A 27785-nucleotide genomic window follows, 5' to 3' on the forward strand; every position below is an offset into this window, starting at 1 on the left:
CAGCCAAAACAGGGAACTACCGTGCACTCTGTCAAACACACACTAAACCTGTTTTTTAAAATTCTAACTGGGTCAATCAGAGCATATCAATTAGGCAAAATACATGTTGGCTAATTTGACACAAATACAATAGCTCTACGTTATTCCATTGGCTCTTGGTTGAAACACGGTGCTTGCTTGCACCACCAAAGTAGTGGATTAGATTATTTCATTAGCCATATACTGAACAATCAACAGTACTAAAAGCTGTAGACGGCGTTGGGGAAACGACCTTGGCAAAAAATTACGTTACGAACTCTTTCCCAGGCTCCCAATCTTAACCTTACAAGAAGCCATTTACTTGTAGCTGTACACAACTGCAAAGCCACCTCCTACTCCCTCACACGTCGCTCCATGGGGGAGGGCATTGGACCGCTGGCGTTCTTTTTTTTTACCAATGTTTATTTTAAGACTCAACTCTCTCCCCGGAGTGAGATTAGGTCCCATTCTCGTCTCCTGTGACCTCACAGAGCGCGAGGCTAAGCAGGATTTTGTTCCCTCAGACGGTTTGTGTGTGTGTGTGTCTGTCTGTCTGTCTGTGAGAGTGGGAAGGGTTGGACAGAGAGCGTATGCGTCCAACTGACTTTTGCTTTTGAGTCACCCAGACATGTTGCTGTTGTAGAGGATAACTGTTTTAGAAAAGAGAGAACTTTACTTATGTTATTGTGATGAGAGGAAGAACAAAGCAGAACTTCAAAACATGCATGGGCGGTCTTCTGTTGCAGATGTAATGGAGACAAGGTTGATGGAAATTGATGATGTGATGGTAAGGAACCTAGATTTGTGTAGGAATAGTCAAATATAGGGATGGGCATTTGAAATGATTTCAGTATTCAAATAATATTTTTGGGGATATCCAGATAGTTGAAAGATATTTGTTTTTTTAAAGAAGTTTTATTTTTGTACAACCAAATCTTTCCTTTTTAATTTAAATGGCATTTTATAGAAGATTCCAGACACCTTTTTTGTGATTTCACATTTTAGAGAAACTTACAGCAAACAACTTCCTCATCCTTGTTTTGTAGTATGGGGGCCCCAACATTTTTCTTTAGCAAAGGCTCCAAAAACACCCTAACACATCCTTTTGGAAATGGTAAAGCTCTCAGTATAGTGATGCAAGTCTTTAGCTGTTGTATATATGAAATTATGTCATTCCGAACTGCAACTTTATATTCCATTTCGCTCCCCTTCCAGTGTCTACAACAGCTCCATTCATATGAAACAACAGCTTAATTCCATAATTTTTATTACATTTTGCTAGTGTTGCACGGTATACCGGTACCACGGTAATATCATGTTACCAAAACGTCATGATACGTCATGATACTTATGATACCAACATTTTAGAATACCGTAGTACCGTTTCATTTGTTTAACTTCCGGGTTGGAGCGAGCGGTCGCATCTGCACTCGGTCCGCAGGTAGTATTACATTTCATTACATTTCATTATAGTACAACGGTTTGATTTGTCTAATCTTAGCAATTTCCTCTTAGCTAGCTACATAGCCGTCTTTGTATCATAGATAATTGCGTAATTATCGTATTTCGTCGTCCTAACGCAGTCTACACCGCCCTGCAGCTAGCTAGCTAGCTAACGTCCACCGTTAGCTAGTCCACCGTCTACCGATTAGCAGCACAACTATTACACTCAACTGAACGACTTGATTAGTGTAGTGTTAGCTAGTTGTCTTTGCTGTCTTCGTATCCAAGATAATTGTGTAGTTTAGAGTGTGTAGTTTTAGAGTGATTATCTTAATTTACCGAGGTTAGCTAGCCAGCTATTTGTCGTCCTTAACGTAGGAGACACTGCTAGCTAGCCAACAGCTAGCCAACGTCTACCGAACAGAACTTCCGCACTCAACAATCCGGTCGCATTTCGCTTCGCTCCACAGGTAGTATCACATTTTTCATGTCATTTCATTACAGTACAATGGCTTGATTTGTTTGATCGTAGCTAGCTACATAGCTAGCTACATAGCCGTCTTTGTATCAAAGATAATTGTGTAGTCTAGAGCGATTTCCTAGGTTAGCTAGCCAGCTATTGTCGTTCTTTTAACGCAACGTAACGTAATCAACACTGCTAGCTAGCCAGCTAGCCCCGAATAGCAGCACAGTAGAAACTATTACACTCAACGGAACGACTTGATTAGTGTAGTGTCAACAACGCAGCCACTGACAGCTAGCCTACATAGTCAACAACGCAGCCTCTGCCAGCTAGCCTACTTCAGCAGTACTGTATCATTTTAATCATTTTAGTCAATAAGATTCTTGCTACGTAAGCTTAACTTTCTGAACACTCGAGACGTGTAGTCCACTTGTCATTCCAATCTCCTTTGCATTAGCGTAGCCTCTTGTGTAGCCTGTCAACTATGTGTCTGTCTATCCCTGTTCTCTCCTCTCTGCACAGACCATACAAACGCTCCCCACACCGCGTGGCCGCGGCCACCCTAATCTGGTGGTCCCAGCGCGCACGACCCACGTGGAGTTCCAGGTCTCCGGTAGCCTCTGGAACTGCCGATCTGCGGCCAACAAGGCAGAGTTCATCTCAGCCTATGCCTCCCTCCAGTCCCTCGACTTCTTGGCACTGACGGAAACATGGATCACCACAGACAACACTGCTACTCCTACTGCTCTCTCTTCGTCTGCCCACGTGTTCTCGCACACCCCGAGAGCTTCTGGTCAGCGGGGTGGTGGCACCGGGATCCTCATCTCTCCCAAGTGGTCATTCTCTCTTTCTCCCCTTACCCATCTGTCTATCGCCTCCTTTGAATTCCATGCTGTCACAGTTACCAGCCCTTTCAAGCTTAACATCCTTATCATTTATCGCCCTCCAGGTTCCCTCGGAGAGTTCATCAATGAGCTTGATGCCTTGATAAGCTCCTTTCCTGAGGACGGCTCACCTCTCACAGTTCTGGGCGACTTTAACCTCCCCACGTCTACCTTTGACTCATTCCTCTCTGCCTCCTTCTTTCCACTCCTCTCCTCTTTTGACCTCACCCTCTCACCTTCCCCCTACTCACAAGGCAGGAAATACGCTCAACCTCATCTTTACTAGATGCTGTTCTTCCACTAACCTCATTGCAACTCCCCTCCAAGTCTCCGACCACTACCTTGTATCCTTTTCCCTCTCGCTCTCATCCAACACTTCCAACACTGCCCCTACTCGGATGGTATCGCGCCGTCCCAACCTTCGCTCTCTCTCCCCGCTACTCTCTCCTCTTCCATCCTATCATCTCTTCCCTCTGCTCAAACCTTCTCCAACCTATCTCCTGATTCTGCCTCCTCAACCCTCCTCTCCTCCCTTTCTGCATCCTTTGACTCTCTATGTCCCCTATCCTCCAGGCCGGCTCGGTCCTCCCCTCCCGCTCCGTGGCTCGACGACTCATTGCGAGCTCACAGAACAGGGCTCCGGGCAGCCGAGCGGAAATGGAGGAAAACTCGCCTCCCCTGCGGACCTGGCATCCTTTCACTCCCTCCTCTCTACATTTTCCTCTTCTGTCTCTGCTGCTAAAGCCACTTTCTACCACTCTAAATTCCAAGCATCTGCCTCTAACCCTAGGAAGCTCTTTGCCACCTTCTCCTCCCTCATGAATCCTCCTCCCCCTCCCCCTCCTCCCTCTCTGCAGATGACTTCGTCAACCATTTTGAAAGGAAGGTCGACGACATCCGATCCTCGTTTGCTAAGTCAAACGACACCGCTGGTTCTGCTCACACTGCCCTACCCTGTGCTCTGACCTCTTTCTCCCCTCTCTCTCCAGATGAAATCTCGCGTCTTGTGACGGCCGGCCGCCCAACAACCTGCCCGCTTGACCCTATCCCCTCCTCTCTTCTCCAGACCATTTCCGGAGACCTTCTCCCTTACCTCACCTCGCTCATCAACTCATCCCTGACCGCTGGCTACGTCCCTTCCGTCTTCAAGAGAGCGAGAGTTGCACCCCTTCTGAAAAAACCTACACTCGATCCCTCCGATGTCAACAACTACAGACCAGTATCCCTTCTTTCTTTTCTCTCCAAAACTCTTGAACGTGCCGTCCTTGGCCAGCTCTCCCGCTATCTCTCTCAGAATGACCTTCTTGATCCAAATCAGTCAGGTTTCAAGACTAGTCATTCAACTAAGACTGCTCTTCTCTGTATCACGGAGGCGCTCCGCACTGCTAAAGCTAACTCTCTCTCCTCTGCTCTCATCCTTCTAGACCTATCGGCTGCCTTCGATACTGTGAACCATCAGATCCTCCTCTCCACCCTCTCCGAGTTGGGCATCTCCGGCGCGGCCCACGCTTGGATTGCGTCCTACCTGACAGGTCGCTCCTACCAGGTGGCGTGGCGAGAATCTGTCTCCTCACCACGTGCTCTCACCACTGGTGTCCCCCAGGGCTCTGTTCTAGGCCCTCTCCTATTCTCGCTATACACCAAGTCACTTGGCTCTGTCATAACCTCACATGGTCTCTCCTATCATTGCTATGCAGACGACACACAATTAATCTTCTCCTTTCCCCCTTCTGATGACCAGGTGGCGAATCGCATCTCTGCATGTCTGGCAGACATATCCGTGTGGATGACGGATCACCACCTCAAGCTGAACCTCGGCAAGACGGAGCTGCTCTTCCTCCCGGGGAAGGACTGCCCGTTCCATGATCTCGCCATCACGGTTGACAACTCCACTGTGTCCTCCTCCCAGAGCGCTAAGAACCTTGGCGTGATCCTGGACAACACCCTGTCGTTCTCAAATAACATCAAGGCGGTGGCCCGTTCCTGTAGGTTCATGCTCTACAACATCCGCAGAGTACGACCCTGCCTCACACAGGAAGCGGCGCAGGTCCTAATCCAGGCACTTGTCATCTCCCGTCTGGATTACTGCAACTCGCTGTTGGCTGGGCTCCCTGCCTGTGCCATTAAACCCCTACAACTCATCCAGAACGCCGCAGCCCGTCTGGTGTTCAACCTTCCCAAGTTCTCTCACGTCACCCCGCTCCTCCGCTCTCTCCACTGGCTTCCAGTTGAAGCTCGCATCCGCTACAAGACCATGGTGCTTGCCTACGGAGCTGTGAGGGGAACGGCACCTCAGTACCTCCAGGCTCTGATCAGGCCCTACACCCAAACAAGGGCACTGCGTTCATCCACCTCTGGCCTGCTCGCCTCCCTACCACTGAGGAAGTACAGTTCCCGCTCAGCCCAGTCAAAACTGTTCGCTGCTCTGGCCCCCCAATGGTGGAACAAACTCCCTCACGACGCCAGGACAGCGGAGTCAATCACCACCTTCCGGAGACACCTGAAACCCCACCTCTTTAAGGAATACCTAGGATAGGATAAAGTAATCCCTCTCACCCCCCTTAAAAGATTTAGATGCACTACTGTTCCACTGGATGTCATAAGGTGAATGCACCAATTTGTAAGTCGCTCTGGATAAGAGCGTCTGCTAAATGACTTAAATGTAAATGTAATATGATACTACTGACTTTCAGCCCTACCAATATAAAGGACCTGCTGGCTTCTATTATATGAGTGGGCCAAAATCCCTGCTGCAGTGTGTGCAAACCTGGTCAAGAACTACAGGAAACGTATGATCTCTGTAATTGTAAACAAAGGTTTCTGTACCAAATATTAAGTTCTGCTTTTCTGATGTATCAAATAGTTATGTCATGCAATAAAATGCAAATTAATTACTTAAAAATCATACAATGTGATTTTCTGGATTTTTGTTTTAGATTCCGTCTCTCACAGTTGAAGTGTACCTATGATAAAAAATTACAGACCTCTACATGCTTTGTAAGTAGGAAAACCTGCAAAATCGGCAGTGTATCAAATACTTGTTCCTCCCACTGTAGGTCTAAAATATACTGAACAAACATATAAAGTGTAAAGTGTTGGTCCTATTTTTCATGAGCTGAAATAAAAGATCCCAGAAATGTACCATACGCACAAAAAGTGTATTTCTCTAAAATTTTGAGCACAAATTTGCGTACATCCCGGTTATTGAGCATTTCTCCTTTGCCAAGATAATCCATCCACCTGACAGGTGTGGGTTATCATTAAGCTGATTAAACAGCATGATCATTACACAGGTGCACCTTTTGCTGGAGACAATAAAAAGTACTAATGAGTATTTATGTCTGAAATAAAGTCCTTTTGTGGGGAAAAACTCATTCTGATTGGCTGGGCATGGCTCCCCAGTGGGTGGACCTGGCTCCTGCTGGAGGGACCTCCTGACTCCATATACAGTTCATTCGGAAAGTGTTCAGACCCCCTGGCTTTTTCCAACTTTTGTTACGTTACAGCCTTATTCTAAAATGGATTAAATAAAACATTTTCCTCATCAATCTGTCTATATAAGGTCCCATAGTTGACAGTGCATGTCAGAGCAAAAACCAAGCCATGAGGTTGAAGAAATTGTCCGTAGAGCTCCGAGACAGGATTATATTGAGGCACAGATGTGGGGAAGGGTACTAAAACATTTCTGCAATGTTGAAGGTCCCCAAGAACGCAGTTGCCTCCATCATTCTTAAATGGAAGAAGCTTGGAACCACCAAGACTCTTCCTAGATCCAGCTGCCCGGCCAAACTGAGGAATCAGGGGAGAAGGGCCTTGGTCAGGGAGGTGACCAAGAACATGATGGTCACTCTGACAGAGCTCCAGAGTTCCTCTGGAGATGGGAGAACCTTCCAGAAGGACAACTATCTCTGCAGAACCCCACCAATCAGGCCTTTATGGTAGAGTGGCTATACGGAAGCCACTTCTCAGTGAAAGGCACATGACAGTCGCTTGGGGTTTGCCAAAAGGCACCTAAAGGAGAGGAAGCTCTTTGGCCTGAATGCCAAGCGTCAAGTCTGGAGGAAACCTGGCACCATCCCTATGGTGAAGCATGGTGGTGGCAGCACCATGCTATGGGGATGGTTTTCAGCAGCAGGAACTGGGAGACTAGTCAGGCTTGAGGGAAAGATGAACGGAGCAAAGTATTGAGAGATCCTTGATGAAAACCTGCTCAGGACATTTGCCCTAAGCATAAAGCCAAGACAACGCAGGAATGGCTTCGGGACAAGCCTCTGAATGTCTTTGAGTGGCCCAGCCAGAGCTCAGACTTGAACCTGATCGAACATCTCTGGAGAGACCTGAAATAACTGTGCAGTGACTCTCACCATCCAACCTGACAGTGCTTGAGAGGATCTACAGAAAAGAATGGGAGAAACTCTCCAAATAAAGGTGTGCCAAGCTTGTGGCGTCATATCCAAGAATACTCGAGGCTGTAATTGCTGTCATAGGTGCTTCAACAAAGTATTGAGTAAAGGGTCTGAATACTCATATAAATGTGATATCTGCTTTTTTATTTGTTATACATTTGAAAACCCTGTTTTTGCTTTGTGGTTATGGGGTATTTTGTGTGGGTTGATGGGGGAGGAAATCAATTTAATCCATTTAGAAGAAGGCTGTAGTGTAACAAAATGTGGAAAAAGTGAAGGGGTCTGAATACTTTCCGAATGCACTTGTAGGTTGACCTTTCATTGTAATTCCATTCAAGAAGACGCACAGAGCTCTAATCCTTCCCCAGTTAAGACTGTCCGTAATGATGCAGGTCAAGGCCCATACTAATGCCCAATTCCAAAACAACTCCAAGCTACTAACCCGAGTCACTTATGTAGATCTGAAAGGATTGGGTAGGTATGGGGCCAGATGTTTTTCCACAGCCTTTAATTTGGGCTCACAGTAGCCTAATTTCCCTAGTCGGATCATGTGGTCAAGAAAAAGTCCTGGCCAGCAATGGTGAGCATTTCACCTAGCCTGTCTGGTCACAGAGCTATGACAATATTGCAATGTTATCATCCTATCCAGTCCTTTCATATCACCACGTGTGATTAAGTGGAAAAGGTTGCCCAATGACCTGTGTTCCATCTTTTAGTTCTTGTTCAAATATAATAGATCCTAGCCATTGACTCAGCTGACCAAAAAAACTGTCAGAGGTTTGGTGGGAGTGAGACTGCTCCTAACCACAGATCTAGGGTCAAATTACCCTACCGAAAGGCCAAGGTGGGATGAAAAAATATCTGACCCCTTATCAGTGGTTAGGGGCTTACAGCCTAACCACTACTTCAAGACGAAGTTCGGCTTCAGGTGGTACTAACCAGAAATGTAGTCTTGATCTCTTGAGAACAGTCGAGAGACTACATAAATGCAATCTCAGTCTAGGGCTCCTGTCTTGACTCCGTCTATACTACTATTCTCCTTCCAGTGCATCCATTCTAACCCCCACCTCTCTTCTCTGTTGTCCCCCAGGGTGATGCCAGAGGCCAGCTGGTGTCGGAGCGGCTGGGCCTGGGCCACAATCTGGACCTGTCGGACACCATGGTGCAGCAGAAGCTGGACGAGATCAAGGAGCAGATCCGCCGCGAGATTCGCAAGGAGCTGAAAATCAAGGAGGGCGCGGAGAACTTGCGCAAGGTCACCACAGACAAGAAGAGCCTGGCCTACGTGGACAACATGCTGAAGAAGTCCAACAAGAAGGTGGAGGAGCTCCACCAGGAGCTCCAGGAGCTCAATGCCCACATCGTGGTCAAGGACCCCGATGAACTGCTAGGTATGGCTCTTGTTCACTGGGCATGGGAGGAATTAAGGTTGCAAAACTCTGGAAGCTTTTCCAGGTTGATCAGAAATCCCGGTTAGAGTATACCTAGTTAAAGGATTTCCTCCCTGCTTATTTTCTCCAGATTCCAGGAATCCTTCAACAGAAATTTCTGAAAAACCTGAGAATTTTGAATGTGAAACTTATTTTTTTGATATGAGGTGTATGCACTGATTTAAATGCCCCCTCTTCCCTCCACTGTCCTGTTTCAGTTCACATTGTGGTTAATGACCCTAACAAACTGCTAGGGACTGTATGGTCCACTGATTCATGGTGAGAAGTGAATTGAGTGGAATGCAGTACCCAAATGTACTTTTAGTTTAGGGCTGGGCGGTATACTGTATTTTGCTACAGTGTATAGAGGTATTTCAATGTTTGGTTTGTTAAATGTGACGCGCTACTCCGCCGTGTGTAGCGTTCGTTTTTATAGTTTACTCCGCTATTTGAGTTGTCTATATCCTCTCGCTCTCTCTCTCCACGAGGCTTTCCACACAGACCAAGCCCCGCGCCAATCAATCAAGGAGCTCAGTTAGTGTTGCTCGACCAGGAGACCGCTTGTTCAGTCTGCATGGTCAATGCAGTACATGCAGCATGATGGAAATGATGCAGACAATTACATTGATGGAAACTACAATCTATCTGCAACATTACATCTGATAAAATAAAAAACATTGAATAAAAAAGGTAAATCGTTTTTAGCCGTTAATGCTAATCGCTTGTTAGTGGGCTAGCACTCTAATATATGTCAGAGAATCACAGCTAGTTAATAAAGCCTGATGCTGGTGATGGTGGAGGCCTAAATCGGCATGTTTTCTGTGCAACATTATATTCAAAATCAAAGAGGAATAGAGGAAGCATGAATATGGTAGCTACATGAAGTAGCTAAGACAACATTGAATGTAGCCAAAGGTTATAGGGTCTCCTAGGAAACGGTGACCAACACTTTGGTTCTTAATAACACCTCCCTGGCTTTTTCATTTGTTGTCATGTCAAACAACACTGTATTCAAAGTGCCCATTATTATATTCTAACTATAGAATTATAATAATCATTATATTTCCATGATCCCTACAGTTCACCCAATTGTTTTGCTCTAAATCGCAAGTCAAATTGCAATTGCAATATTTGGTTAAAAATAAGGCCTCATTTAATTTTTTTTGCCCATATTGTGCAGCCCTACGTGGCAATGATCTCAAATGAGTGCAGAAATTGAAAATGCTGCTTTGGGGGGAGAATGTGGGTTGAAGTTTGATTGAAAAGTATAAAACAATCAGAATGCCCCGTTTGAAAACACTTAGAATGTACTGAATGTGTTGCCACCCTATAGGCTCATGCACTACTTCTAAAGCAAATTTAGCCAAACATAATACCAGCATAACATCAAATCAAAAAAATATAGTGATATGATATTTCGGCAGTATCGCCCAGCCCTACTTCAGCTGTGGTATTTCTTGGTACAAGGACACTCAATACGTGATACAGCACATAATTACTCATTTGACAGCACCAACACAAGTTCACACAATGCATGACAAATGCACAGAATGCACAAATAGGACCTACACACAATGAATGCACTCTATTGTGGTGAGTCATCTTCTAGGAGCTGACACTGATACATCCCAAATTCCTTATTGTGGTGAGTCATCTTCTAGGAGCTGACACTGATACATCCCAAATTCCTTATTGTGGTGAGTCATCTTCTAGGAGCTGACACTGATACATCCCAAATTCCTTATTGTGGTGAGTCATCTTCTAGGAGCTGACACTGATACATCCCAAATTCCTTATTGTGGTGAGTCATCTTCTAGGAGCTGACACTGATACATCCCAAATTCCTTATTGTGGTGAGTCATCTTCTAGGAGCTGACACTGGTACATCCCAAATTCCTTATTGTGGTGAGTCATCTTCTAGGAGCTGACACTGATACATCCCAAATTCCTTATTGTGGTGAGTCATCTTCTAGGAGCTGACACTGATACATCCCAAATTCCTTATTGTGGTGAGTCATCTTCTAGGAGCTGACACTGATACATCCCAAATTCCTTATTGTGTTATTGCCTCCATTAGTTACTTTCGAGGCTGTTGGGACCTGCTGCTGTGAATTTGTGCTCCGACAATGTTTGTTTTTTACCGTGTTACTGGAACTGGGGAAAGGCATCATCAGCTGTGGTATTTCTTGGTACAAGGACACTCAATACGTGATACAGCACATAATTACTCATTTGACAGCACCAACACAAGTTCACACAATGCATGACAAATGCACAGAATGCACAAATAGGACCTACACACAATGAATGCACTCTATTGTGGTGAGTCATCTTCTAGGAGCTGACACTGATACATCCCAAATTCCTTATTGTGGTGAGTCATCTTCTAGGAGCTGACACTGATACATCCCAAATTCCTTATTGCCTCCATTAGTTACTTTCGAGGCTGTTGGGACCTGCTGCTGTGAATTTGTGCTCCGACAATGTTTGTTTTTTACCGTGTTACTGGAACTGGGGAAAGGCATCATTGTGTTGTTACAGTGGATGGGCAGGGAATAGTTTCTCAAATTGATAATGGGTAAAGAGAGAAGGAATGGGTTTCTCTGCTGCTATTGCATATTCTACTAGACATTCAAAATTGGGGGGGGGGGGCTTTCTCTATGTAATATTAGTCTTAAGTGGGAACAAATTTAGCCTGACTCATTGAACCCTTATCTGATGAGAAAGGGCTTTTGTTAGCTGACTCATGGCCAGTGGAATGTCACAAGGCGTCTTGGAACTAGGAACTGACCTCAGGTCATCTCCTCAGCAGCCAAGTTCTGGTTAACGTCTGCTCTTGATAACTGATGTCAGATCAGCTCCCCCTTCACTCCCAACATAACCAACAGAATTATAAAACCATTAAACAGGTCTTGGATCAGATGTCACTGTATACATTACATGACCAAAAGTATGTGGACACCTGCTCGTTGTTACATCTCCATTCAAAATCATGGTCATTAATATGGAGTTGGTCCCCCCTTCTATAACAGCCTCCACTCTTCTTGGAATGCTTTCCGCTAGATGTTGGTACATTGCTGCAGGGACCCGCTTCCATTCAGCCACAAGGGCATTATTGAGGCCAGGCACTGATGTTGGGCGATTAGGCCTGGCTCGCAGTTGGCGTTCCAATTCATCCCTATGGTGTTCGATGGGGTTGAGGTCAGGGCGCTGTGCAGACCAGTCAAGTTCTTCCACACCGATCTCGACAAACCATTTCTGTATGGACCTCGCTTTGTGCACGGGGGCATTGTCATGTTGAAACAGGAAAGGACCTTCCACAAAGTTGGAAGCACAGAATCGTCTAGAATGTTATTTTATTCTGTAGCGTTAAGGTTTCCCTTCACTAGAACTAAGGGGCCTACCCCGAACCATGAAAAACATTATTCCTCCTCCACCAAACTTTACATTTGCACTATGCATTGGGGCAGGTAGTGCTCCCCTGCCATCCGCCAAACCCAGATTTGTCCGTCAGACTGCCAGATAGTGAAGCGTGATTCATCACTCAAGAGAACGTGTTTCCACTGCTCCAGAGTCCAATGGTGAGGAGCTTTACACCACTCCAGCCGACGCTTGGCATTGCGCATGGTGATCTTAGGCTTGTGTGCGGCTGCTCAGCCATGGAAACGCATTTCATGAAGCTCCAGACGAACAGTTCTTGTGCTGACTTTGCTTCCAGAGGCAGTTTGGAACTCGATAGTGAGTGTTGTAACCGAGGACAGATCATTTTTACGCGCTACGTGCTTCAGCACTCGGCGGTCCCATTCTATGAGCTTGTGTGGCCTACCACTTCGTGGTTGAGCCATTGTTGCTCCTTAACGTTCCCACTTCACAATACCAGCACTTACAGTTGACCGTGGCAACTCTAGCAGGGCAGAAATTTGACGAACTGATTGGTTGGAAAGGCACCAATGACGGTGCCACGTTGAAAGTCACTGTGCTCTTCAGTAAGGCCATTCTACTGTCAATCTTTGTCTATGGAGATTGCATGGCTGTGTGCTAAATTGTATACACCTGTCAGCAACAGGTGTGGCTGAAATAGCTGAATCCACTCATTTGAAGGGGTGTCCACATACTTTTGTGTATATATAGTGTATGTCGAGGGCTCCCCTATCTGTGGCTGACCTGGGATCAGGCATTTGTCTTGGGGAGTGTTCCCCTGTCAGCGCTCCAGGAGTGACATCACCCTGCTTGCTATTCAGTGACTCAGCACTTGTCTGCCAGCCCAGCGTGGGCTGTGGAGAGGAGGAGGCCGTTGACTGGTCCTGACCCTCGACCAAACCCCTCTCCTCTGGAGGGAAGCCCTGGTTCACAGGCACACGCGTGGATACACACTCAGATGCGCGCACACACAGATGATCAAATGTCAGTCTGGACTGCTTTAGTGACTGCAATACACACACTGATGATCAAATGTCAGTCTGGACTGCTTTAGTGACTGCAATACACACACTGATGATCAAATGTCAGTTGGGACTGCAATGGTGACTGCAATACATTCTATACACACACACACACACACACACACAACATGGCTGAGTATCCACCATCTATATTTGCATCTGCTGGCATTCCGTCTATCTGATGTTGAACACAGTTCAGTCATTTTGTCTGAGGAACCTTGTGGACCCGTAATCATTCTCATTACCATCAGACTTTATGACTGGTGTTGCCTAGAGCAACCTGACGTACTCTTCTTTCATCTCCCCTATTTAAAGCAACCACAGAGATTCGCTGCCAGCTTAATGGATGATTAAATGAATCATTAGGCTGTGTTTGAATGAATCTGTGACACCTGAGGTGTTTTAAAGATTCTGTAGAGACCCCAATGTTTAACAGGATGCACTTCTCATTAAGGTGTTGTGTGATAATTGAATGCTAACTGGTTAGTGCTGTTGATTGGGTATAGGCCTAGAGCTTGTCAGCTGTGGTGCCATTTCAATGTAGTGTTGCAGGGGGGGATGTGATGCTATGGGGTCAAGTCAATTCTACTTTCTAAGCTTTTGTTTGGACCTGTTATTGCTCATTTTTAATTTGACCAGAAATATGAAATTTAGCCCTCAAACTCTCACGAGCCAACAGTAAGAGCCAGGAAAAGCCAGTCAGGCAGGTTTTTTCCCACGTGTGTGATGAAGCGAGTGTTCCCTCGGCTCTCTTCTGGGTATAGAGGAGGTGTTCCGCTCAGCAGCCATTCGAGCCCAGGCACGAAAAATCAGTGAGCTCATGCCTCAGCACCGCAGCTTGACTGAAATTATACACTTTGGTTTTTGTGAGTGAGTGGGTTGCACAGCTGGAGACCCAACAGCTCCTTGGCCAGGAGGAGAGTATGGAGCTCCTGGGTGGTGTTAATTTGGGTTCACCGTAGCAAAACACTGACAAAAAACACGGAGGGACTACCTGAAGTCGTCCAGCACGAAACGCTTCATTTTCCGTAGCAATTTTCTTCTGTTTTGTGCCTGATGAACAAGACCCCGACTTTAACTGCTATCACAACTGTGGCGAAACACCATGAGCGCCATCGGGGGCATTGAGCAAAAAGGGCCTCTCAGTCATACCATGAACAGGCATGTCGTATTTGCATTTACAGTACCGTCACATGTAGTTTTCAGCAAGTTCATGCTTGTTTTACTCTGGAGCCTGCCACGGCGGGTTCCCCTAACTTCTGTAGTTCAAAACAAATCCCAATGCTTTAAGGCATTTGGTCACTTCCTCATATTAGGGGTGGGCAACTCCAGTCGTTGGGGGCCGAAGTGGTGTCACTTTTTCCCCCCATCCTTAGAAAACGCAGCTGATTAAACTAATTGATTTCATTTTTAGTTGATTATTGGAGTCCTGTTTGTTAGCTGGGGCAAGAGTGACACGAATCAGGCCCATCACCTGAAAGTGTAAAAACAATCTCCAATAGTTTTCATACCGACAGGCCTTCTGTTTTTACACAAATTGAAATCCCTTGCTTGAAAGCAACTGTTTTTCCTGGAAGCTGTGCAGTGCAATTTTCAATGAGCTTCACGCCCTCACCATTTGAGTGACAGCTAGCCAGATTCACACACAGCAGAGCGAGAGAGAGAGAGCAATGATGTGGTGCACATACAGTACCTGCACATAGTGTCATGACTGACCACGAATCCAAATAGGTCAGATCAGGTTTGCAATGAATAACTTAAATCAGACCCCCTCTCACCTGTAGAGAGGGAAGGAAATAACTAGTGGGGATTAACAACTCACGTCCTGTTGTAAATCAAGGGAGAAGATCCAGGCCTGCGCTCTCCAAATTCACCAAATGAATGTGCTTTGTCTCAACAGACCTTTTTCCCGCTGAAACTCTTAACACGTTCAAAAGCAAATACTGGAACAATATTTCTAACATAGAACGTGGGGTCAGAGTCGGTCTATAGCACTAATGTAATTTTGTTTATTTTGTGACGTCATAAAATATGTTATTAAGTAAATACTGTAACTTGGAAAGGATACCCACTGCATATATTTTACGATGCGTTGTGCATGCAAAATGAAAAATTATGAAAGTGTTTTTGTTAAGAGAGGGATGTGATTTGAGAAGTTATAAGAGATAGTTGTTATCCATTACTTTGCACAGTGAGTAATCTCCGCCCCTGAGTGTGGTCAGGGAGCGTGCCAGCCTGCCGGAACCACCACTCTCGAGCAAACTGTATAAATGATGGGTTAAGAAAAAAACACATTGGACCAGAAAAGTGTGAAGCTGCGCGTTTAAAATGGTTTGAACTTTAAATCTCAACACGAGGTGGAGACGATAAACTCAACTCACTGGTACGGCTGATTAGCTATCTTCTAAATCGAATTTAAGTAAGACCATCCTGTTACTCTGCTCAACCATTGTATTACACTACTCTCATCACCCCATTAGGAAACCATCGATATGGCTGTCTAGCCTATCTTCAAAGAAGCATCTTCAAGAGCGAATGGAAGGAAAATCAACTCTGTTCAGGATTACACGACAAGTCACCGGATACCGGACAACTACGAAGAAGGACAACAGTAGAAGAGTTGTTAGAACCATTTCAGATCCTTACAATCAGATCCTTACAAGCGTGCCAGCCCCCTTTCCAAGGCTGCACCGGCCACCGAGAGATCCCTGGCGAACAAAAGAATTTCACATAAATACATTCATGATATCTTGCTCAAAGCGGGTGGTGGTTCATGTGCAAAGTATATGGTTATTGTAGGTGAAAGTAGTTTCTGAATGTGGCAATGTTAAGTGTCTCGTGTCCCTCTCTCTCCCTCTCCATCTCTTCTTTAACCTCTTGAAGCTAGGGGGCACTATTTTTATGTTTGGAAAAATAACGCTCCCAAAGTAAACAGCCTATTTCTCAGGACCAGATGCTAGAATATGCATATAATTGACAGATTAGGATAGAAAACACTCTAAAGTTTCCAAAACTGTCAAAATATTGTCTGTGAGTATATAACTGATATTGCATGCGAAACCCTGAGAAAAATCAAACCAGGAAGTGGCTTCTATGTTCCATAGCCTCCCATTGCTCCATTTAAAGGGATATCAACCAGATTCCTTTTCCTATCGCTTCCTCAAGGTGTCAACAGTCTTCAGACATAGTTTCGGGCTTTTATTTTGAAAAATGAGCCAGAACAATAACATCGCGTCAAGTGGTCACATGAGTTTTGCTCGCGCACCCAGAGTTTGGATAGGTATTGCTTTTCCCTCTCCTACTGTTAAAGACATTTGCGGTTGATATATTATCGATTATATATTTTAAAAACAACCTGATGATTGATTATTTTAAAAAGTTTGACATGTTTCTGTGGACATTACGGATATTATTTGGAATTTGTCTGCGTTGTCGTGACCGCTTTTTCCTGTGGATTTCTGAACATAATTCGCCAAACAAACGGAGGTATTTTGGATATAAAAATAATCTTTATGGAACAAAAGGAACATTTGTTGTGTAACTGGGAGTCTCGTGAGTGAAAACATCCGAAGATCATCAAAGGTAAACGATTAATTTGATTGCTTTTCTGATTCTCGTGACCAAGCTACCTGATGCTAAGTGTACTTAATGTTTTGTCATGCGATCGATAAACTTACACAAACGCTTGGATTGCTTTCGCTGTAAAGCATCATTTCAAAATCTGAGACGACAGGTGGATTAACAAAAGGCTAAGCTGTGTTTTGCAATATTGCACTTGTGATTTCATGAATATTAATATTTTTTTGTAATATTATTTGACTGAGGCGCTATGCTATTCAGCGGTTGCTGATGACAATTATCCAGCTTAGGAGATGGGTAGCATCAAGAAGTTAACAAGCATCCATGCTGTTGTCATTCCGCTAGGGACCTGTTTTCAGTATATTACGTCTCCAGTCAATAACCGGTGCAGTGTGTATGTTTATCCTGTGTACCCATTTAATTAGCTAGTAAATAAATAATTAAACAAATTTGTGTAGTAATCATAAGTAAGGCAGGCAGATGCAAGGTTACGACTGTTCAGAATGATGATATGATATGAGGTTGTGATTAATAAGTTAACAGTTTATAGATGTGATAGGTAAAGACCTTTTTTTAGAGTTTAATTCGGGAGATGGTAACTCTTTAAAGAACCGCTCTTGTGGTGCCCCAGATCCTAATGAGTTAATTGTTACATGATTCATTTAATAGGGTAACAACTAAGTTAACAACTAGTTCATTAGAAAAATAACAGACTTCAGATTAATGTTAAAGTCAAGTCACGGCATTTTCGGGGCCCACTTAAGTCTCGTGACCACTACTTTCAGAATTACTGGCTAAAAGTAGTGATCACCGATATGGCATTTTTGGCCGCTACCAATATCCAATATTTTCCTTGTCAAAAAACCCGATACCGATAACTGATATTAAACATTTTAGTAGCCTTTTAAGCATTCTAGTACAGTTAAATAGTTAACACAGACCCAGCGGTCTAAGGCACTGCATCTCAGTGCAAGAGGCGTCACTACCGTCCCTGGTTCGAATCCAGGCTGTATCACATCCGGCCGTGATTGGGAGTCCCATAGGGCATGGCACAATTGGCCCAGCGTCGTCCGGGTTTGGCCGGGGTAGGCCATCATTGTAAATTAGAATTTGTTCTTAACAGACTTGCCTAGTTAAATAAAGGTTACACACACACACACCACACTGACCAAAAAGTTATTTTGTTGGCATTTAAGTATGTCCCCATTACCAGTAAAACATCATCAAAACCTATTTCTTTCAGTTATATGCTGTGCTGTTTTGTTGTTCATTTGTTCAGTCGTTTCATTCTCAACCATGATTTCTATGAAACTCCGTTTGGGTCTTTGCCACTATTTGACGTGTCAAATAAGCTTGACCAATCAGGACCTGAATATGACTGCACATCCCATAATACATTAATCCGTTAATAAATTTTTTACATAGTTATTACACATTGATTACACTATCACTTGTATTTCATATGTCACAACGATTCATCAATACGTACGCTATGATGCTGGTAAGTTGTCTCGCGCACCTACAGTGCTGGTCATTTAAAAAAAAGCTAGATAGCTCATGGATGCAATCAATGTTCTTCCCCAAAAACATAGTAAAACGACATAATCCATTTCAGTAGCTATCGTTAGCTAGCTAACTATATAGCTCGGTGTCATCATCTAAAATAACCCTAATTTATTAGACAGTTCTTATTTGATTAATGGTGGTCGGACCATCTATGTGAAGCTAGCCACAATAAGGATTAGCCACATAAGTGGACTTTGCGGTTAGCCTTCAAAATAAAAGTATGTAATTGACAGTGATGCAAATTAATACAAATAGTAGAATTATGACATAATTGAATAGATCATACCAAATGAGGTTGGAATGTTGTCATATAAAATCGACAAAAGATAATAATTTGACAAATCTGTTGAATTCACACTGGATGTATTATACATATTATACATACAATCAAATGCAAATTAATTACTTAAAAATCATACAATGTGATTTTCTGGATTTTCGTTTTAGATTCCGTCTCTCACAGTTGAAGTGTACCTATGATAAAAAAAATTACAGACCTCTACATGCTTTGTAAGTAAGAAACACTGCCGATTTTGCAGGTTATCAAATACTTGTTGTCCCCACTGTAAGTATGCACTTTGACATTGGTTTTTCACATCGGCATTAAACGAGACATCGGGCCAATACCGATGTTGGCATTTTTAGCTAATATCGTCTGATTCCGATATGTTCACCGATATGTCGTGCATCCCTTGCTAAAAGTATACAAAAGTATCAGAGAAACACTTTTTAAAGTTTTAATCGCCCAGCTTCAAATCTTCCCTTCTGATCTTCTACCTTGTTTTTAGAGTGCCCTTTGACCCCGGACACCCCGGCCAGCGAGATAAGGATGTGCACCAGCAGCAGCCGCCTGGCCGCCCTGAAGAAGCAGAACGACATTGAGCTAAAGGTCAAGCAGGGGGCGGAGAACATGATCCAGATGTACTCCAATGGCTCCTCTAAGGTACGCCCTCTAACCTTTTTGACTTTCACAAAGCCATTTTCAGTAGTGAACTCAGGGGACATGTTCATTTGGGCTCTCAACTTTCTTTTTTTTAAATGAGTGTCTTATTGGTCAAGTGCAGATAGTCCCTCCCTGCAGTCTCTTGTTCACTTGACCATTCTTGTAAATAATCAGGTAGGGTTTTTCCAAAGCTTAAGAGACCACAAAAGCCATTATTCAAAACATTTGAGCTCAGTTGCCACCATTCTAAATATGCAGGAATGCAAACTCGTCACTTTTCAGCGACGTTAGCCATTTTGATCCCAAAATAGGCCATTGTGTAGATCTGTAAACAAAACACTTTTGGGTGTGGAGGTCTGACGAAGAGTGTATCCCCCATTGAGCTATAAAAGAGAGGCGCGAACAGATTGTTTCCCTGTGTAATCACTACTTGCTCTCTTGAAATGAATGACTGAGCACAGAATGCGTCCTACAAATAGAATATCAGAGTTCAGAGTGTAATGTCAGATACAGTGCCTTTAGAATGTATTCACACCCCTTGACTTTTTACATATTTTGTTATGTTACAAAGTGGGATTTAATTGTCATTTCTTTGTCAACAATGTACACCAAATACTCAAAGTGGAAGAAATTATATATTTTTTTGTATTAATGGAAAATATAACACTATCTTGATATTCAACCCCCCTGAGTCAATACATGTTAGAATCACCTTTGGCAGCGATTACAGCTGCAAGTCTTCCTGGGCAAGACTCTCAGAACTTTGCACACCTGCATTGTACAATATTTGCCCAATTATCCTCAAATTGTCAATTTCTGTCAAGTTGATTGTTGATCATTGCTAGACATTCTTTTTCAAATCTTGCCATAGATTTTCAAGCCAATTTTAGTCAAAACTGTAACTAGGCCACCCAGGAATGTGTTTTAGGTTATTCTCTTGCTGAAAGGTGAATTCGTCTCCCAGTGTCTGTTGGAATGCAGACTGCCCGTGCTTAGCTCTATATGGTTTATTTTTAACCTAAAAAAAAAAACATAACATGATGCAGCCACCAACATTCTTAAAAATATAAAGAGTGGTGACGTGTTGTGTTTGCCCCAAACATAACGCTTTGTATACTCTCTCTCTCTCTCTCTCTCTCTCACATATATTTATTTATATAGCCAACCCTTATGCTGAGGTAGACTACCTAGTTAGTTACCACCAACCCTGCACAAACCCGTGGCTAACTTTGCTGCTCTACTTTGACTTTCTAGTTGTTCTGACCTCTCTACCTCATTCACTGCTGCCCAAACCTTCTTCTTTTTGCCACTGTTTCGGGAGTAGTTCAGAATATCCAGACTCTGACTGAGTGACAAGCATTTAGCTGAGTGATGACAGTGACATCTAACCGGTGCTGTAGGGGTGGGAAAAGGGGTCAAGGGATGTGAGCGGTCCACTGCGTTGGGATATCTCGACCAGTCACAACAGGCACTACGTAACTCCAGGGGCTTCTTGCAGTGCCTACTGCCTAGCGCAGTATATAGATGTATTTATTTTTTATCATTAAAATGTCAGTATATATTTTTATACTGCAAAGTGGTGTGTGGTTATGGAAACTCATATTCGACCTGGAAACCCAGGTCTAATGATGCCACTGGGCCCACGGGTCACCCCCTTTTGTGGGCCCACCGATCAATTTCCCCCCAAAACATTGTATAAAAAAAGAAGTACTCAGTCCGAGTCTCAACTTACAGTTGAGAGATTTAGAATAGTACAATACACAATGCAGCAGCAGTTTCTCTGGTTATGCGTCACTGACAGTCGCTGACAGTCACTCAGTTGGCCCATGTCAGCTAAAACATTTTTGATCGCTAAGTTAGTCAAGTTAGCTATCTAACCTATGTCAGAATTACAGGAAATGAGTTATACAATTGCAAAATCCTCTCTCCGCCACGTGGAAAAATGTGTAGAATTGCAGCAAACTTGCTTTAAAACAGCAACAATTTGTCTATGTCCATGGCAAAATGTGTAGAATTGCAGGAAATTAACTTTAAACACTTTACTTTCAATTAGAGCCCTCAAAAAGCTAGGGCCAGCTCTGACTACATGTGTGGGTATGGATGAGACCCGCGAGCCACTGCGGCCCCTCATGATGATTTGAGTTGTTTTTGTTGTGGCCCTCACCCCCATCAAAGTTCCCCATCCCTAAAGTTTAGAATGTTGGCGACCCCGGTGCTAAAATCAGCCATAGCTGACCCTGTGTGAGCTAACCGCTGTATAATAAGGTGTGGAATGTTGGCGACCCCGGTGCTAAAATCAGCCATAGCTGACCCTGTGTGAGCTAACCGCTGTATAATAAGGTGTGGAATGTTGGCGACCCCGGTGCTAAAATCAGCCATAGCTGACCCTGTGTGAGCTAACCGCTGTATAATAAGGTGTGGAATGTTGGCGACCCCAGTGCTAAAATCAGCCATAGCTGACCCTGTGTGAGCTAACCGCTGTATAATAAGGTGTGGAATGTTGGCGACCCCGGTGCTAAAATCAGCCATAGCTGACCCTGTGTGAGCTAACCGCTGTATAATAAGGTGTGGAATGTTGGCGACCCCGGTGCTAAAATCAGCCATAGCTGACCCTGTGTGAGCTAACCGCTGTATAATAAGGTGTGGAATGTTGGCGACCCCCGGTCAGTGGTCCCCTGCCAGAGCGCTTGTAGAGATTGGCACCATCCTGTGGGAAATAGCAGTGCCTGATGTCAGCCAGGAAATGCCTGTCAGACGGAAGCCTTTCCTGCCCGCTACACCGGCATAGCATGCACCGCCGCCAGAGGAATTCTGGGTGGAGTTGACTAGTTTACTCCACGGACCAGTGTGTGCATGCTTCGAAGGTCACTGATAACACAATGATATTCTACTATAATCTGTAGTGAATAACTTTTTCCATCCGCACGGTGAAAAATGTTGCTCCAATTGAAGTCGTGATTTGAAGAGAAATGGGCTACTTTTGTAGATGTGGAATTTAGGTCAAGTGTGTTGTTATTTTATTAATGTTTTCCCATAAAGCTGTTAGTTACCCTATATGCTAGATGCGGACAGTTAGCCAGTATGCTAGATGCGGACAGTTAGCCAGTATGCTAGATGTGGACAGTTAGCCAGTATGCTAGATGTGGACAGTTAGCCAGTATGCTAGATGTGGACAGTTAGCATGTATGCTAGATGTGGACAGTTAGCCAGTATGCTAGATGTGGACAGTTAGCCAGTATGCTAGATGTGGACAGTTAGCCAGTATGCTAGATGTGGACAGTTAGCCTGTATGCTAGATGTGGACAGTTAGCCTGTATGCTAGATGTGGACAGTTAGCCTGTATGCTAGATGTGGACAGTTAGCCTGTATGCTAGATGTGGACAGTTAGCCTGTATGCTAGATGTGTATACCTATTAGTGATGGATGGGGTGTGTTTTAATTTTTCTAACAGGACCGGAAATTGTTAGCGACCGCTCAACAGATGCTCCAGGACAGCAAAACAAAGATCGAGTTCATCAGGATGCAGATCCTCAAAGGCAGCCAGGCCAGCGAGTTGAGCTTTGACAACAACGACGTCATGGGTGAGAGAGAGACACACACACACCTGCCTGTGACTCATTGAGTCCTTGGCCTCTCCTGTCCTGTGTAATCCCCTTTGACGCATATGGACACACGCACACAGTGTGTATTTGAGAACGACTACATTGCAGTCGAACTACGCAGAATTCCTGATCTACAAATGACCTTCCATCCGAAATAACTATTCATTATGTGATCAAGATGAGCGATTCTGCTGAAATTGAACGCCGAAAATGTGCTGATAGACTGAACGTCCTCTTTCTCCAGCCAAGCCCATCATCAGCCCGTTGGACCTACGGGTGGAGGAGCTGTGTCACCACGCCAGGATAGAGTCAGCCGTGGCCGAGGGTGCCAAGAATGTCATGAAGCTCCTGGGCTCTGGCAAGGTCACAGAGAAGAGGGCACACTCAGAGGTACAGACCAAAGCCATACATGAGTAAGAGTGCTGATCTAGGACCCCCCCCCCCCCCCCCATCTATATAATTATGATCTTAAAGGCTCAACTGATCCTAGGTCAACACTCCTACCCTGGCCCCAAGAACAATTAGACCAAAAAAGGTATTCTGAAGCTATTGCTAAACTGTTAGACAACTCACTGCTCAACAAACTTCTACCCAAAATGGGAGCAAACACTTTCAAATGGCTGGGATGAACTCAAGGATTAAAAATACCTTTTCTGTTTGTTAACGTGTTTTTCCTGGATCATGCTCTGTAAAAACAAGTATGGGAGCACCGTTTCAGAGCTTTCGCCCGTTTTGTGCCTACTGAAGATTTTCCTGTTTTGACCTTTGACCTTGCTGTTCTCCCCAGGCCCAGGCCCGCTTCAACGAGTCCAGTCAGAAGCTGGACCTGCTCAAGTACTCCCTGGAGGAGAGGCTGAGCGAGCTGCCCAAAAACCACCCTCGCAGCAGCAGCATAGTGGAGGAGCTGTCCCTCATGGCCTCGCCCACCCTCAGCCCGCGCTCCAGCATCATCTCCACCCAGAACCAGTACAGTACCGTGGCCAAACCCGCCGCGCTCACAGGTAACGGGCCGATATCCCACAGCAGTGGTCACTATTTTCATGCTGTAAACCTCTCTGACTTAAGGGTTGAATGTTAACTTGGGACATGCGTGACGATAGTGTTAATCATGTATTAATGTCAATGGAAGATTTGTGCAAAAAACTTGAGTTGTTCACACGGAGTTCAAGTTCTAGCGTTTTACATACTGGCATCTGGATTTCAGTCTTTTTAAAAAGTATGCCGTTACCAATATATCAAGACAGCAGACCTGCCAACCTGCACGCATTTTGCGTACCATGCACGCAATTTGAGGTCAAAGCACGCTGGTTACGAAAAACAACCCTAAAATAGGCTTCTAGTTGGCACATTGTGGTTTTGAAGTTGGCGCTGATCCTATCAGAGGACTTGACTTGACAAAATCTCTAACTCTCCACTCCGGACCAACCCCTGTAGTTGTTGTCCTATCAAAGCTGGTGGATAAATTAAGATAGTTCACTCAGGGTGTTTATTGTTGGGGAAAAAATATGTGCCTGTTTACTTAAGGGGGTGGCTCTCCCATAGACATTAATGCAATAGCAGCTGGGTCTGGTCAAGTTAGTTCATTCCTCATCTGTCTCTGGAACTATTTTCCTCCCTTGAGCTGGTTGGCAGCTCTCTCTGTTGATACCACTGATGTGTGAGGAAAAAGGGGTAGGGAAAGTGGAGAACAAACTGTTTGCCAAATACATTTTCCAAAGTTGTATGCGACTGTCGCGCACATAACCACTATTATTTCATAGTTCGCTCCTTAGCTAAGGCGTCATTACAATGAAGGTAGTTAGCTACTGCGTTGTTTAGTCAACTAAGCAAGAGCACTTTCTTGCCCGCACATCCTTTGATCGCCGCAACGGTAGTAGGCGCGGGCGCCTTGACGAGCAAGGGAACGGCACGATGGTGAGGTAGTTCAGTGCGCATCGCTGCGTGGATGAAACCGACATGGCAGAGAGAGCTGTTCCACTAATACCATCCTTCACAGAAAGTTATGTTAGACTGTTTAAAGATTAGTAGCCTATGTTAATGAATCCACTCTTAAATCGATTCTTAATCTGTCTTCTTGATGTGGTTGTATGTCAACAGTAGGCTGCTAACGATGTGATAGTAGTCAGTGATGATGACGAGGCATGTTGAATGAATGGCAGCCTAGTAGTCAGACCTAATTTGATGGATGAGGTCAGAGATGGATAGGCTATTTCAGTTGTTTCATATTCCAAATAGCCTACTGTAAACTAGACTACTACATTGCATCCGGTAATTGAATTATTTTCAGCAGCCAGTTTACATTTTCACTAGACTATCCACATAAAGACACCTATTCATTAGAATAATCGTTACCCTGAAATGTAACCCCATTGATACCACCTCAATTCAATTTAGGCTCAAACACGAGACTATGTCGACTAAATTGTTTGATATAATTTAAGGGTTGACTAACCCCCTCCGGACCTTTCCCCTACCTAACCTTAGGCCTACATCAGCACCACCTTGTTATAAAATCCTAGGCAGAGCCCTGTTTGTCCATTTTTACACGTATTTCTAGTTAGCTACTGAAAATCAGCCAATTACCAGGTACCCGTCAGTCTAATAGTCTACCATTTCTACAGAGGCAGTCTGCTAACATCATTATCAGGTTAAAAAATGTGTGTTTGCCTATGATTTGAGCAGTGTGGGTGTCGCACGCACGCCGTCATGGGTGCCGCTGCCTCGCTGAAGTGATACTCATAAAAATGGTTCTAAGTTGGTAGATCTTGGACAGTATTTCTGTAGTACTGTGCTTTGCCCATCTTCTCAAAATATCTTGTCTTCCCCAGGCACATTAGACGTCAGGCTCATGGGCTGCCAGGACCTGCTTGAGAACGTTCCAGGTCGTTCAAAAGCCGGTTCCGTGCCACTGCCTGGCTGGAGCCCCAGCGAGACCCGCTCCTCCTTCATGAGCCGGGGGAACCGCAACCGAGGCGCCAGTGCACGGAACCTCTCCAAGAGTGAAGATCTCTCTTGTGAGTCTCCTAACACCAGCAGTCTCTCCTACTATCGTTCACTTGACTGCAGTTTGTCGACGTAACCAACTTTAGTGGGCAAATGCTCACCTTTGATGGCACCTGGAGAAGTGTTTGCTGATGTCAACGTTGTGAACAGAGTGCCCCATGGTGGCGGTGGTGTTATGGTATGGGCAGGCATAAGCTACGGACAACGAACACAATTGCACTTTATCGATGGCAATTTCAATGCAAAGAGATACCATGACGAGATCCTGAGGCCCATTGTCGTGCCACTTATCTCATGTTTCAGCATGATAATGCAGAGCCCCATACACAATTCCTGGAAGCTGAAAATGTCCCAGTTCTTCCATGGCCTGCATACTCACCAGACATGTCACCTATTGAGCATGTTTGGGATGCTCTGGATCGACGTGTATGACAGCATGTTCCTGTTCCCGCCAATATCCAGAAACTTCCCAGAGCCGTTGAAGAGGAGTGGGTCAACATTCCACAGGGCACAATCAACAGCCTGATCAACTCTATATGAAGGAGACGTCACACTGCATGAGGCAAATAGTCACACCAGATACTGACTGGTTTTCTGATCCACGCCCCTACTTTTTTTTTTATGGTATATTTGACCAACAGATGCATATCTGTATTCCCAGTCATGTGAAATCCATAGATTAGGGACTAATACATGTATTTAAATGGACTGATTTCCTTATATAAACTAACTCAGTGGTTTTTGAAATTGTTGTATGTTTTTAGTCAGTGTTGTTGCTTCTGAAATGGCAAACTATTCCATATATAGTGCACTATTTCTGACCAGGGCCCATTACTGACGCAGCTATATGCATACTTGACAACAACAACAAAAACACATTAGAGAAACCTGGAAACCTGTCCAGTGACTGATTTTCCCCTGCCAGTATGGATTGTAGCAAAACTATAAATAGACAGAGCCACAGCACTCTATGTAGTTTATCCTAAAGAAAGAACACCATGTTCATTTAATTGTAATGTCATTTGAACAATGTATGTATGAACAATACTGTAACGTGTCGATTTTTGCCTGGAAATGGTATTTCATCTTTGTGTTCCTCTCCAGATGAGATCAGTGCTGTGCTGAAGCTGGACAACACAGTGGTGGGACAGACCAGCTGGAGACCTGTCAGTAACCAGTCATGGGATCAGAAGTTTACACTGGAGCTAGACAGGGTATGACACACAGACAGACGTACTTTTTCTGTTCTTTTGATGAGTGAATGATGGTATACTTTTGCCTTTTTTAAATACCCTAGTTGTGTGCGTTTTTTCTCTTATTGTGCTTGCTAACTACTATGGGCAAATGTTCTTGATGGAAAAGAGCGCAGATCTGTGTGAAAAAAAATATAGCAAAACCTCATCTGGCAGCGCAATTTAAATTTGGGTATTTTCAACAACGATGTGTTTTACGGAGACTCCTATTTATGCATTGCTCAATTCACCCGACGAGTTAACTAATCGCCTTCTACTAATGCACATGGTTGAAGAAAGGTTTCAATTCAATCACGCTGCCACATTATAATGAGGTTGATGGTATTTGTCTGCACAGATCTATTTGCACCATGAAAATGTCTCATGGGTTTTAACCCTGCTTGCATATGTGTGTGCTTAACCTTGTGCGCGTTGTTTGACCTGCAGTCTCGTGAGCTGGAGATCTCGGTGTACTGGAGAGACTGGCGCTCCCTTTGTGCCGTCAAGTTCCTGCGACTTGAGGACTTCCTGGACAACCAGCGTCACGGCATGTGTCTCTACCTCGAGCCCCAGGGAACCCTGTTTGCAGAGGTAGCCCACTTTAACACCAGGGTTGTGTTCAGAGCAGACTGAAACAGGGAGGGACTACCTCCGGACCTGTACAATTAAGAAATGTTCCGTCTTTGTTTTCGGTGCTAGCGGTTTAAAATGTGTTCCATTGCTCGCCCTAATGAACATGAACCAGTTATCGATACCCTCCTATGATGAAGACTG

The 27785-nt window shown here is 44.4% G+C and overlaps 1 protein-coding gene across 2 annotated transcripts in view; it reads left to right on the forward strand.

The window, feature by feature from the left end:
* LOC115114174 (serine/threonine-protein kinase N2-like) overlaps window positions 1-27785 on the forward strand; it is a 48781-nt gene that overhangs the window by 8381 nt on the left and 12615 nt on the right. Inside the window, exons 1-9 of one of the 2 annotated variants that reach the window (XM_029642223.2) lie at window positions 502-805; window positions 8305-8605; window positions 19020-19174; window positions 22626-22755; window positions 23021-23166; window positions 23564-23777; window positions 25605-25790; window positions 26884-26993; window positions 27459-27602. In XM_029642223.2, coding sequence (XP_029498083.2) covers window positions 740-805; window positions 8305-8605; window positions 19020-19174; window positions 22626-22755; window positions 23021-23166; window positions 23564-23777; window positions 25605-25790; window positions 26884-26993; window positions 27459-27602 — 1452 coding nt within the window. In that variant the 5' untranslated portion in view covers window positions 502-739. Of the gene's footprint in view, window positions 1-501; window positions 806-8304; window positions 8606-19019; window positions 19175-22625; window positions 22756-23020; window positions 23167-23563; window positions 23778-25604; window positions 25791-26883; window positions 26994-27458; window positions 27603-27785 lie in introns of those variants that run through there. The other variant, XM_029642224.2, reaches the window with a different exon arrangement.

This window comes from Oncorhynchus nerka, linkage group LG9b (genome assembly GCF_034236695.1).
Source record: "Oncorhynchus nerka isolate Pitt River linkage group LG9b, Oner_Uvic_2.0, whole genome shotgun sequence".
Taxonomy (NCBI): Eukaryota; Metazoa; Chordata; class Actinopteri; order Salmoniformes; family Salmonidae; genus Oncorhynchus; species Oncorhynchus nerka.